This window comes from Bos javanicus, chromosome 2 (genome assembly GCF_032452875.1).
Source record: "Bos javanicus breed banteng chromosome 2, ARS-OSU_banteng_1.0, whole genome shotgun sequence".
NCBI classification, from domain to species: domain Eukaryota; kingdom Metazoa; phylum Chordata; class Mammalia; order Artiodactyla; family Bovidae; genus Bos; species Bos javanicus.
The window spans coordinates 96,283,103-96,296,537 of record NC_083869.1 but is presented as its reverse complement, the minus strand read 5'-3'; the positions used below and the strand labels follow the sequence as shown (position 1 = coordinate 96,296,537).

The 13,435-nt window shown below is 42.7% G+C and overlaps 1 protein-coding gene across 2 annotated transcripts in view; it reads left to right on the top strand.

Annotated features, from left to right (window-relative positions):
- The window catches only part of PLEKHM3 (pleckstrin homology domain containing M3), a 223,198-nt gene that overhangs the window by 105,967 nt on the left and 103,796 nt on the right, over positions 1-13,435 (top strand). For both annotated transcript variants that reach the window (XM_061382958.1, XM_061382967.1), the window contains exon 6: positions 8,909-8,972. In XM_061382958.1, the coding sequence (XP_061238942.1) occupies positions 8,909-8,972 (64 nt within the window). The remainder of the gene's footprint in view (positions 1-8,908; positions 8,973-13,435) is intronic.

The window sequence follows — 13,435 nt, the reverse complement described above, 5'->3', positions numbered from 1 at the left end:
AGTCCTCAGAAATTAGTCAGGTTAAATGAGTCTTGATGTGTTTGACTCAGTGTCCTGGTACAAAATAGAAGAGGACTCCCAACTTGTTTTATATAGACTGCCTTTGATTTCATAGGCCATTATTTCTGCATTTTTAACCCCAAGTGCCACCTATATAATATAAGAGATCTGAATCATTCATGACCTTTTTTCCCTTTTAATCTTTTCTCACTTTTCTCATCGGAACGATCTGTAAGTGAAGCCTGACTTACCTGCTCAGTATGTCAGGAAATTCTAAAGGTGATAAAATAGAAGTAGTTGGCATGAGAAACAGTTGGGCTGGTTGGTTTTCATTATCCTTCAGCAGGTTTCTTCATTGTCCTTTGGTATCAGAGAACTTTACAGTGCCACCTGCCAGTGATGCAGTTTTCCCTCAGCTGGTGAGTGAGGCGTGGCGTTGACTCTCCTTATGGTGTTTGTCCTCTGGCTCTGGTGTCAGGACCATTACATTGGCATGAGCAGGGCTGTCCTCATGCTTAGCCTGCTGGTGAAATGCTGTCTGACCTGATGATGACTAGGCCTGCAGTACAGCGAGATCACTTTGCACAGAAAACCCTAAACACAGCTTCCTCACCAGAAAGCAAAGGCAGCACCCTCCTGCAGCAAAGAGGCCGTTTACCAAAGCACTGCCAAGTCAGACAGCCTTCAGTTGATTTGTAGCTTTCCGTTCCTAGGATGTTGAAGTCTGAAGGGAACATTGGGGAAATTAGTAATTATGTTTTACATAAAGTCTTAGTAGAAACTTGAAGCATTTCAGTAAAGAAAAGAGTGTGTGTATGTACATGCACCCTCACACATGGCGAACATTCATTTGCAAGAGCTCCTAGTGGGGTCCATGTCCCATTTCCTCTAGGCCTTTCCAGGCTCAGGCTCTGTCATCTTTCCCACTTTTCTTTCCGTAGCTCCTGATTCTGCACTGGCTTCTTCAATATTAGCACGTGAATATGCCCAAGTGGCTTCCATCTCTAAGAAAAGAATCCTTTCTTAGTCCTGCATCCTTCTGTAGCTATGGCCCAGTTTCTCTCCTTTAAAGTGAGTTTCTTAAAAGAGTAATCCACAGCCCTTCGCCCCTCTGCAGTCTGGTGTCCTTCTTCCTCCCGAGGTCACTAATGAATTCCATTTTGCCAAATCCAGCAGGCACTTTTCAGGCCTTGTGAGTGTCTTTCCCGGGTTATTTGACCTCTCCGGGCCTCTGATGCCGTTGACCTTTTTTGTCCTTAAAATTCTCTCTCCTCCTTTGGCTTCCTGGATGTTGGCTCTTCTGCCTTTTCTCCTATCAGACTGCTCCTTTGCAGCTTTCTTCCTGCAGCGGTTCTTGGAACTGCTCTGCCGGCATGCAGTCTTTTCTGTTGCTCTAGTGTGTGCTGTCCTGGGTTGCTCCTCATTTTCATGTCTTCACCTGTAGGCGCACAGCTCTCCTCTCTGAATACGTGGATGACTCCACTTGGACATTCCACAGACAGTTCCAGACCTCTTCCCCGACAACTGAGCTTCCCTTTCTCCTCATGGGCAACTCCTCTTCCGTAGCCCCTGTGTCAGTGAATGGAATTTGCATTTACCACGAGCAGTGCCAGGCTCCTTCCTGGCTTCTGTTTCCTGGTAGTCTTCATGGCACGTGGATGGTACTGCAGAAATCTGTCTGTGGTAGGCTCCCTTTCTCTCCAACCCAAGGGCAACCATCTAAATTCTGTTCAGGGTCCCATCATTTCTCAGCTAGTTTACCCCAAAATTGTCCCATCTCTTTAGTCTATCTCCCCTTCTGCTGTCAATGAACTTTTATATGCACAAAGAATGAGTTTGAGCAAACTCCAGGAGATAGTGAAGGACAGGGAAGGCGGGTGTGCTGCAGTCCATGGGGTCGGATGCAACTTAGTGCCACCAGCAACAAGGCAGGCACAAATCTAATGCTGTCTTCCTCTTGCTTGAGGTACTCCTGTGGCACTCATCTCTCTGAGGGTAGGCTGTTCTCCAGGCATCTAAGCTCTCTCATGTCCGGCGACACACTTTCCAAGCTCACACCTTGCAGTACCCTGGTTCCCAGCATGGGTACATACACACATGTACACATACAGAGCTTGTTCCCTGAAAGAATTATGCTTGTCCTGGCCTCTCTGCTCTTACCCACGCTGCCCCCTCTACCTGGAATACCTGCCCTTCCACTCCTTCATGTGGGTTCTGACGTGTTGGTTCTGAGGCTTTTCCTGAACAGGCGTCCTGCAGGCTCCCTCACCCATGCACTCCATGATAGAGCTGGAGTTACTTGCTTACTTGTCTGTTTATCTCACTTATTTATAGGTATTAGGGGGAAGAAACTGTCTTCTCCAAATTTCCTGTCCCATGTGTACCAGCACCTGCTTATTACAGTGAAAATGTGTGCTCACTTTAGATTCTTCACCATGGTGGCAAGTCACAGAGGTCACAGGACTGAACTTCATTTGCATTGAATTCTGGCGCCATATGGTGATCACAAGTTGTTTTCTGACCAAAAAACTTCAATAACCATTCATTCTTTATTAAGCACACAAATAGTAAAATTATAAAATCAGTGCTGCCATGGCTCTCAAGGAGGTGCCAAACTTTGCCTCCTACACGTGAGCAGCTTCCCTGGCTTTCCCTGAAGTGGCTGTGTGCCCTGCAGAGCCCTGTAATGCTCCCCAAGCACACCTCGGGCCTGCGACTTCTCCACCAGCTCTGCCATAACTTACCCTGGAAGGCCCCACTTGTTCCATCCATTCCCTAAAGAGCTCCCACAAGCTGGGCCACCTTGTACACCGAAGCCGCCATGGGGGGAAGCCCTTGGCATCCCCCAAACAGGAAGTTGCCCTTGCCTTTCCTGGGCTTGGATTTCATGTGCTTATTTGCCCTGCACTTCCCCTGTGGACATCAGCCTAAAGAAAATATTCCAGGAAAGACAAACACTGTGTGATATCACTTATGTGTGGAATCTAAAAAATACAGCAAACTAGTGAATATAACAAAGAAGCAGCAGACCCGCAGATATAGAGAACGAACTCATGGTTACCATTTCGGGAGGGGGGCAACAATATTGGAGAATGGGAGATACAAACTATCAGATGTAAGACAGGCTCCAGGATGTATTGTACAACATGGGGAATATAGCCAGTATTTTGCAATAACTGTATCGTTCCAATTTTAGTATATGTGCCGCCAAAGCAAGCACTGCAGTAACTGTAAATGGAAGGTAACCTTTACAAACTGAATAAAAATTTTAAAAAAGAAGATATTCAGAGAATGCTCTTACCAGTTCAGTCTGCCTTAAAGACACGAGCAATGAGAAAGAGGAACAAGCTGATGGGGTTACCTGAGCCCACCTTTGAAACCCTTCTCCCCTCTAAGCAGAAAAGCAAGTCCCTCCCTTTAAATAAATCTTTTTCTTCTTTTATGTAGATTAAAAAGTGTTTATTTACATTAAAGAGACATATTTAAATGCCATGCTATCTTCCCTCTCAGGAAATTTGTTCTCATATTTGACTTCAATGCTTTCTTGATATAATTTCCATCCTCATGGAGAAGAAAAGCTGACTGGCATTATCTGTCTTAAAAGTCTGTATTTTTTATGGCCACCACTAAATCTCTTGGACACAACATCTCCTCCAAACACAATATACACAATATGTGTATATTGCATTTTCCAGTTCTTTGTGTCATTAGGACCGAACTCTTGTAAATTATTAGTTTTAGACACTGAAGAGTGCCAAAGAGGAGACAGAAAATATGGTGCTTCTGGAAGGGCTGAGAATTTCTTCCAGAGGGAAAGAGAAAATAAATATGTGAAATATATTTACACACAGAAACAACACATAGCTGACTTTAGCTGTATATAGATCATGGTCACACGCTAGTAAAGTAATGCTCAAAATTCTCCAAGCCAGGCTTCAGCAATACGTGAACCGTGAACTTCCTGATGTTCAAGCTGGTTTTAGAAAAGGCAGAGGAACCAGAGATCAAATTGCCAACATCCGCTGGATCATGGAAAAAGCAAGAGAGTTCCAGAAAAACAGCTATTTCTGCTTTATTGATTATGCCAAAGCCTTTGACTGTGTGGATCACAATAAACTGTGGAAAATTCTTCAAGAGATGGGAATACCAGATGCCTCTTGAGAAATATGTATGCAGGTCAGGAAGCAACAGTTAGAATTGGACATGGAACAACAGACTGGTTCCAAATAGGAAAAGGAGTTCGTCAAGGCTGTATATTGTCACCCTGCTTATTTAACTTATATGCAGAGTACATCATGAGAAACGTTAGACTGGAAGAAACACAAGCTGGAATCAAGATTGCTGGGAGAAATATCAATAACCTCAGATATGCAGATGACACTACCCTTATGGCAGAAAGTGAAGAGGAACTAAAAAGCCTCTTGATGAAAGTGGAGAGTGAAAAAGTTGGCTTAAAGATCAACATTCAGAAATGAAGATCATGGCATCCGGTCCCATCACTTCATGGGAAATAGATGGGGAAACAGTGGAAACAGTGTCAGACTTTATTTTTCTGGGCTCCAAAATCACTGCAGATGGTGACTGCAGCCATAAAATTGAAAGACGCTTACTCCTTGGAAGGAAAGTTATGACCAACCTAGATAGCATATTCAAAAGCAGAGACATTACTTTGCCAAAAAAGGTTCATCTGGTCAAGGCTATGGTTTTTCCTGTGGTCATGTATGGATGTGAGAGTTGGACTGTGAAGAAGGCTGAGTGCCGAAGAATTGATGCTTTTGAACTGTGGTGTTGGAGAAGACGCTTGAGAGTCCCTTGGACTGCAAGGAGATCCAACCAGTCCATTCTGAAGGAGATCAGCCCTGGGATTTCTTCGGAGGGAATGATGCTGAAGCTGAAACTCCAGTACTTTGGCCACCTCATGCAAAGAGTTGACTCATTGGAAAAGACTCTGATGCTGGGAGGGATTGGGGGCAGGAGGAGAAGGGGACAACAGAGGATGAGATGGTTGGATGGCATCACTGACTCTATGGACATGAGTCTGAGTGAACTCCAGGAGTTGGTGATGGACAGGGAGGCCTGGCGTGCTGCGATTCATGGAGTCGCAAAGAGTCGGACACGACTGAGCAACTGAACTGAACTGAACTGAACTGAAAGGAGTATGAGAGATGACTGTGCCCAAAGTTGGTTAGTTATTGTGAGAAGAATGAGCAGTGTTTGAAGGCAATGAGGATCCACCTGGAGTGGAGAAAGTAGAAATCCTCTTTGTTGCTTATCAGCTGTGTTCATTGAATGTATCCATCTCCAGCCCTTAGCACAACACTGGCTCATTTCAGGCACTGAGTACTGTTTGTTGACTGGATCACCGACTGACTGTAGTACCTTAGTAAGGGTAAACCAGTGTGATTCCACTTGTAAATCTGTAATTAATTCTTATATCCTGTATACTCTCAGTTGTGGAAGTTTAAGGATTTTAGAGAAGAACTTTAAGTAGCAAAACATTAACGATATGCTCCCCTGCTAGGGTTCATTTCAGTCACCTTCCTTCTAACATTTTCTCCAGCTGACCTTCATGTGTTCAAACCAACAGAAAAGGCAGGAGCTCACCTTGAAATGATTTTCCAGCCTACTTGTTTGGTTCACTCTGTCTCTTTTTCTTAGCTCTGCTGGCACATTGCTTTCATTTTATTTAAGAGACTTCATTACGAAGCAGTTGCCTCTGAAAAAGATAATTCCTCCTATTCAACCACACTCAAACATCCTTTGTCCCCATATTAGATGACCATATTCTGCTGCCCTAGTGACCCCACAGAAAGACTGAATCCTAGGCTTGCTTCTCTGCACGTATGTTTGGGTCTCAACTTACAAGTGTTTATATATATTTAAAAATATCTAAATGTAATCTTGTATTCTGGATTAGGCCCTTGGGGAGAAAAAGGACATTAGTGAAACAATTGGTGAAATCTGAATAAGTTCTAATTTACATAATTGTTCATTTCTTCATTTTATCAATGAACCATGGCTCATGATTGTGTAAGATTAGGGGAAGCCAGGTAATAGGTATAAGATCACAAACATTTCACAAAGGGAGGATGTATTGGGAAATCAAGTACATGTGAACATCCTGGTTCTTTTCAAAGCAGTTTTTCAAGCATGAGAAAAATTGCAGACTACCAAAGTGTACTTCAGATACTTCTAGGCTTTGTAAGATAGACAAAATAAAACAACCCCTGTTCATGCCAAGCCTCCTCCTACTCGGTTTCCTCGGAGGTCCGTTCCCCACCCCATCCCCAAAGCTTCTGTGCTGATGTCAGAAGTGCCCCTGGCTCTCCCACGTCTCTCAACCCCACATCCCTGAGGGCCACACTTGCTGTCCCCCACACGAGCACTTGCTGTCCAGCACAGATAAATCTCAGTGCTTTATCCCATCCCCGAGCAGCCTGCCCTGTGTTGGCCAGTGACATCACCATCCTGACATCCCAGCTAAGAATTTCAGAATCACCTTCAGTTCCTTTCTCCTTTTTCACCCATTCCAAGTGTTGTCAGCCCTCCCAAAGGGTCTCTTCTGTCTATGTACTCACCCATTTCCTTTCGCCGTGTGGTTACCCTAGGCCACAGGTACCTGGTCAGGACTGTCCCTAATTGCAGTCTTGCCACCCTCCCCACTGCCTTCAGGAAGTGGGCATGACCCAGCACATCAGTGTCAGTATCCTTCTTTTAAAAAATAACAATTGGTCTATATTGCTGCTGGCCTAAACAGTAATAAACACCTACCTGGAAGAGAGATGTATTATACAGCTATATTAGACAGTCAGTTCATACCCACGTCTCTCCTTTTTCCATCCTTATCTCCAGGAAAGTAGAGAAAGCACAGACCTTTGGAGTCAGAAAGTCCTGGCCTTGAAGCCCAACTCTATGACCCTGGACAAATTAGTCTTTGCCTCTGAGCCTCAGTTTCCTCTTATGTAAAATGGAGGTGGTACCTACCACATGGGGCTGTTGTGAGAACTAAAATGAGATGTTTATTGAGGGCCACACCCAAAGCAGGCTCTTCTCATTGTTAACCCTGTAGGGGTCATGAGGAACAGGTCTCTTGATGATCTCTGTACCCTATGAGTGTGAATTGAAAATGGAAGTTGGTCATGTCTCACGAGCCCTCCTGGGCCCGTGGTCTACCTTTTACAACAGGGGCCTCTCAGTAGGAAAGCTTCATCCCTCATGGAGGGACTGAGCACTTTGCCTCCACCCTTCCCAGCTGGGCAGGGACTGTGTGCTGCTTCCTGTCACGTGTGCAGCCCCGAACCATTAGAGGTGAAGGGATCCCGGCCTCAGGAAGTGAATTCTGTTCTTCAGAGTACAAGGACCGTGTCACTCAATGGTCTGTTCTCACTCTGTGGATGAAACAGGGATTTTCAGCAGAATTCTTCAGAAGCTATCATTCTTCCCAGGAGAAAGCCAAACTATTAATACAAAATGCCTATCGGGGGCCTCCCTGCCGGGGACTTTTTCTCATTGGTTCAATGCCCTTTCTTTCTTCAGTGGCCTAGTACGGTAGCTGGCACATATCTGTGCTTAATCAGAATTGAATGGATAGAAAGATGAATGGAAGGATGAAGGATTTAATCTCTAGGATTTGTCCAGTAATGCACACTTAATTGAAAGACTGAATAATGAATTCCCCAATGAGCTAGGTATTAGACCAGTGATTCTAAACCTTGGCTGCTCTAATCACCAGGAGAGTTTTTGTTTTAAGACTGATTTCTGGGTTCTACTGATTCCAATGCCCTATTATTTTCTAAAAGCTCCCAAATAATTCTAATAGACAGCCAAGGTGGGCACCTACCATGCTGGACCAATCTAAAAGTATGTACCCTGTGCATAGCTCTTACATCCAGTCACCATATTGTAATTAACAGTTTATGATCTTTCCCTTACTTGACTTTATGCTCCTTGAGCTCTGATACTGGGACTGTCTCGTTCATAACTGTCTTCCAGTGCCTGGCACAGTGCTTGACATATAGTAGATCATCACTAATGTTCGTTAAGTTGAGATCGTTTCTTTCACTTGGGTGGTTCTATGCAATTTTCTTGTATCCTAAGGCAAAGACAGAAAATGCTAACACTGTGAGTTTTGTTTTATATGTGTGTGTGTGTGTGTGAGTGTGTGGTGTTTTGTAGCCATCCATGCTTTGGTATCTATATACTTGTCCCTAATTCTTTTTTTTTCATGTTCACTCACTGTCACTTTTCCAGATTCTATGAACTGACAGCATCCAAAGATATTGGACTTTGTCAGGGAGCCTCAACTTGAAATATTTTGTCCTATTATTTCCATCCATACCTGGTCTCCAAAGCTCATCCCTATATACATAAGAGGATAGTTCATTAATGTGAGGTCTGGCACCACCATCCTCATTAATGAAAGCCACAGGAGCCTCTAGAAAAAGACACACAGGTTGCTACTCTCGTTGATTTTCTCAACTCCACAATCTATTCATTTAGACATAGAATAATAGAGCTGGAAAGATATTTAAGATACCGAGTTCACTCATCTTCATTAAACTATGAAGAATCTGAAGCTACATGGGTTTTAGGACTTGTCTGAGATGACACACTTTCAGGGGCACAGCTGGTGCGAGAAACCTGGCGCTCTGGTCCTCAGGCCTGGACCACTGCACTGTACTCCGAGTATCTTGGAGTACATCAGAAATCAAAGATCACACTTTTACTTCCTCTTTGGTATCTGTGTTAGAAAGAAAAATACCTGGAAAAGGTATTAGAGGTTTCTCAGAGGATGTGGGGAGGAGGAGTCATTAGGTGGAAAGGGATTCTTGAATGAGAACTTAGAAACTTCTCAGACAAAAGTGTTTTGTGACAGTACCACAATTTGTGTTTCTGTCCTTGTTTTCAGAATTTTCCCCAGAGAATACCTCCTTCAACAGATCCACCTGTATTCCCTCGCTGATCTGCAGCAGGTAAGCACTTCATGGGGCCATTTCATGTCTGTTTTCTCCCCAGGGATGTGTTTTTGTTGCTTATGTTCTTGGTACTGAATTCTGTCATCATTAGTATAGTTATATTCACAAGCCCAGATAAGTATTTTCTATTCAGAGTGAGAAAGCTTAATGTAAAAAGATATTATAGGACAATAAGAAATGCTGGCTAGGATTTAGAGAAACTGGAGCTCTCGTACACTTGCTGGTAGGAAGGGCAGGTGGTGCAGCCCCTCAGGAAAATGGCTGGGCAGTCCCTTAAAAAGTTAAATGTAGAGTTTCCCTGTGACCCAGCCATTCCACTCCTAGGCACATACCCTAGAGAACTGAAAACATTTGTCCACATAAAAACTTGTATGGGAGTGTTCAAACATCATTATTCATGATAGCTAAAAAGTGGCAACAACTTGAGTGTTCATTAGCTAATGAATGGATAAACAAAATGTTGTATATCCACTTAAAGCAATAGTATTTGGACATAAAAAGGAATGAAGGGTACAACATAGACGAGCCTTAAGAGCATCATGCTGAAAGAAGCCAGACAGAAAAGAATAGATATTTGTGGTCCTTATTTTATGTAGTCTTTTCTTAGAATGTCCAAAATAGGCCAATCCTTAGGGACAAAGAAGGTGAGTGATTGCCAGTGCCCAGGACAAGCCATGGGGTAAGGAGTGGCTGCTGATGGTGTGGGGCTTTCTTTGGGGATGATAAAAATGTTCTGGAATTATTTGTGATGGTTGCACAACTTTGTAACTGTACTAAAAGCTAGTGAATTGTATACTTCAAAAGAGTGAATTTTATGATAGGTGAATTGAATCAGTAAAAAAAATTGTACAAGGAAAAAAGACATCAAGGACAATGAATATATTAAACTCTGACTTGTGTTCAAGCCAAACAGTTCGATGATGTTACATTAAAAAAAAAAAAAAAACAGAACAGAGCATGTAGGAGTGAAAATCATCTTTTTATACTTTTATTAGTATACATATATCCTTTCAATGATTGACCAAGTTAATAGCCAGGAAGAAAACCAACCCAAAGTTCTGAATATGTTAGGCTTTGCTTAATCATTTAAATTAACAGCTCATTCTCTAACATGTTTTCAGATGCTACATGAAAGCATTGCTTTCTTTTCCATATTTCCTGGATTCTTTCAAGAGTCAATTAAATAATAATAATCAGTTCAGTTCAGTTCAGTCACTCAGTCATGTCTGACTCTTTGCAACCTCATGGACTGCAGCACACCAGGACTCCCTGTCCATCACCAACTCCTGAAGTTTACCCAAACTCATGTCCATTGAGATGGTGATGCCATCCATCTCATCCTCTGTAGTCCCCTTCTCCTCCCATCTTCAATCTTTTCCAGCATCAGGGTCTTTTCAAATGAGTCAGCTTTTTGCATCACGTGGCCAAAGGATTGGAGTTTCAGCTTCAACATCAGTCCTTCCAATGAACACCCAGGACTGATTTCCTTTAGGATGGACTGGTTGGATCTCCTTGCAGTCCAAGGGACTCTCAAGACTCTTCTCCAACACCACAGTTCAAAAGCATCAATTCTTCGGCACTCAGCTTTCTTCACAGTCCAACTCTCACATCCATACATGACCACTGGAAAAACCATAGCCTTGACTAGATGGACCTTTGTTGGCAAAGTAATGTCTCTGCTTTTTAATATGCTGTCTAGGTTGGTCATAACTTTCCTTCCAAGGACTAAGCATCTTTTAATTTCATGGCTGCAGTCACGATCTGCAGTGATTTTGGAGCCCAAAAAAATAAGCCTGCCACTGTTCCCACTGTTTCCCCATCTATTTCCCATGAAGTGATGGGACCAGATGCCATGATCTTCGTTTTCTGAATGTTGAGCTTTAAGCCAACTTTTTCACTCTCCTCTTTCACTTTCATCAAGAGGCTTTTTAGTTCTTCTTTACTTTCTGCCATAAGGGTGGTGTCGTCTGCATATCTGAGGTTATTGAGATTTCTCCTGGCAATCTTGACTCCAGCTTGTGCTTCTTCCAGCCCAGCATTTCTCATGATGTACTCTGCATAGAAGTTAAATAAGCAGGGTGACAATCTACAGCCTTGAGGTACTCCTTTTCCTATTTGGAACCAGTCTGTTGTTCCATGTCCAATTCTAACTGTTGCTTCCTGACCTGCATACAGGTTTCTCAAGAGGCAGGTCAGGTGGTCTGGTATTCCCATGTCTTGAAGAATTTTCCACAGTTTATTGTGATCCACACAGTCAAAGGCTTTGGCATAGTCAATAAAGCAGAAATAGATGTTTTTCTGGAACTCTCTTGCTTTTTGCATGATCCAGCGGATGTTGGCAATTTGATCTCTGGTTCCTCTGTCTTCTCTAAAACCACCTTGAACATCTGGAAGATCACAGTTCATGTATGGTTGAAGCCTGGCTTGGAGAATTTTGAATATTACTTTATTAGTGTGTGAGATGAGTGCAATTGTGTGGTAGTTTGAGCGTTCTTTGGCATTGCCTTTCTTTGGGATTGGGATGAAAACTGACCTTTTCCAGTCCTGTGGCCACTGCTGAGATTTCCAAATTTGCTGGCATATTGAGTGCAGCACTTTCACAGCATCATCTTTCAGGATTTGAAATAGCTCAACTGGAATTCCGTCACCTCTACTAGCTTTGTTCTTAGTGATCCTTTCTAAGGCCCACTTGACTTCACACTCCAGGATGTCTGGCTCTAGGTGAGTGATCACACCATCATGATTATCTTGGTTGTGAAGATCTTTTTTGTACAGTTTCTGTGTATTCTTGCCACTTCTTCTTAATATCTTCTGCTTCTGTTAGGTCCATCCGATTTCTGTCCTTTATTGAGCCCATCTTTGCATGAAATGTTCCCTTGGTATCTCTAATTTTCTTGAAGAGATCTCTAGCCTTTCCCATTCTATTGTTTTCCTCTGTTTCTTTGCACTGATCACTGAGGAAGGCTTTTTTATCTCTTCTTGCTATTCTTTGGAACTCTTCATTCAAATGGATATATTTTTCCTTTTCTCCTTTGCTTTTCACTTCTCTTCTTTTCACAGCTATTTGTAAGGCCTCCTCAGACAGCCATTTTGCCTTTTTGCATTTCTTTTTATTGGGGATGTTCTTGATCCCTGTCTCCTTGTCACGAAGCTCTGTCCATAGTTCATCAGGCACTCTATCTGTCAGACCTAGGCCCTTAAATCTATTTCTCACTTGTACTGTATAATCATAAGGGATTTGATTTAGGTCATACCTGAATGGTCTAGTGGTTTTCCCTACTTTCTTCAATTTAAGTCTGAATTTGGCAATAAGGAGCTCATGATCTGAGCCACAGTCAGCTCCCGGTCTATTATGTAATAATAATAGTAGTAGTAATTGTGACAACTTTCAGAACATATCAAACTGCTGTGATTCGGTTCTTTTCTTTGTTGTTTTGCCCTGAAGAAAGAAGGTCAACTTAATCTGTGTTTAGATCCTTCACTCATTTTCAAGACTGAAAAAATACATAAAACCTTGAAAAGTAATTTCACCTCAAGGATTTTATGTTGTGTGTTTTTTTTTTTTTTTTGGCTCCCCCAGAGGCAGGCAACTTATTTTAAATGGTAGGAATAGTTTTAGAGTGTTTATTAGAGAGGGCTGAGTGAACACTAGGGTTTTGATTTTCACTTGTGCATCCAACTTAAAATCTGTTTGCACCTACCAGCTCTCTCCACCCCTTCAGTCCTGCTGCCCTTTACCACGTAATCAAACAGTGATCTGCTGGCTGGTATGGAAAGAGATGCAGTTTTAATTGTGATTGCCCAGTGGTATTCACGGGGAGGAATTGGTTACAAGACCCAGTGTACACCTATGTATTTCTAGGATCAGGATCAGTGATCTAAGGACCCAGACTCTTAGCACTGGAGAAGAGAGTTTAAAGGCACAGGTGGTGTATTCTGTAAAGGTGGTTTGAAATAGAATGGGTAGGCTCCAGAGTGAGTACTTTTTGAGGAAGCCTTTCAAAAACAAGTTATGATACCAGATGAAGAGAAAGAATCAGTAATTCCATATTCATTTTAGGGTGTCAAAGTAGTGTAGCTATTTGGCATAATAAAGCCTTCTCTTTTAAAAAGCTCTCTTATACCCTGCTGTCTTTTTTCTTTTTGTTCCCCCTTGTAATAATCAAACCATACAATGCCAAGCAGCTTACCTAAATCAGTGGCAGCTGTATTCTTGGTGGGCGAGACCATTAGCCTCAGAGCCCCATAAGCAGCTTAATCAGTTTCAGCCTCCATCGTAAAGCAATAGAGGCAATCTACAGCTTATCAAACTCCCTGTAGGCGGGGGTGGCCAGAGCTCCATGCGTCCATTTACTCCACAGTTCTCTCTAACCTGGTTCTTTGTGCCTGGCTTTAAGATCTCCAAATCTATCATATTGAGAGGAAGTTTAATTCAATTACTTTTTCTGCCTGAGGTGGGT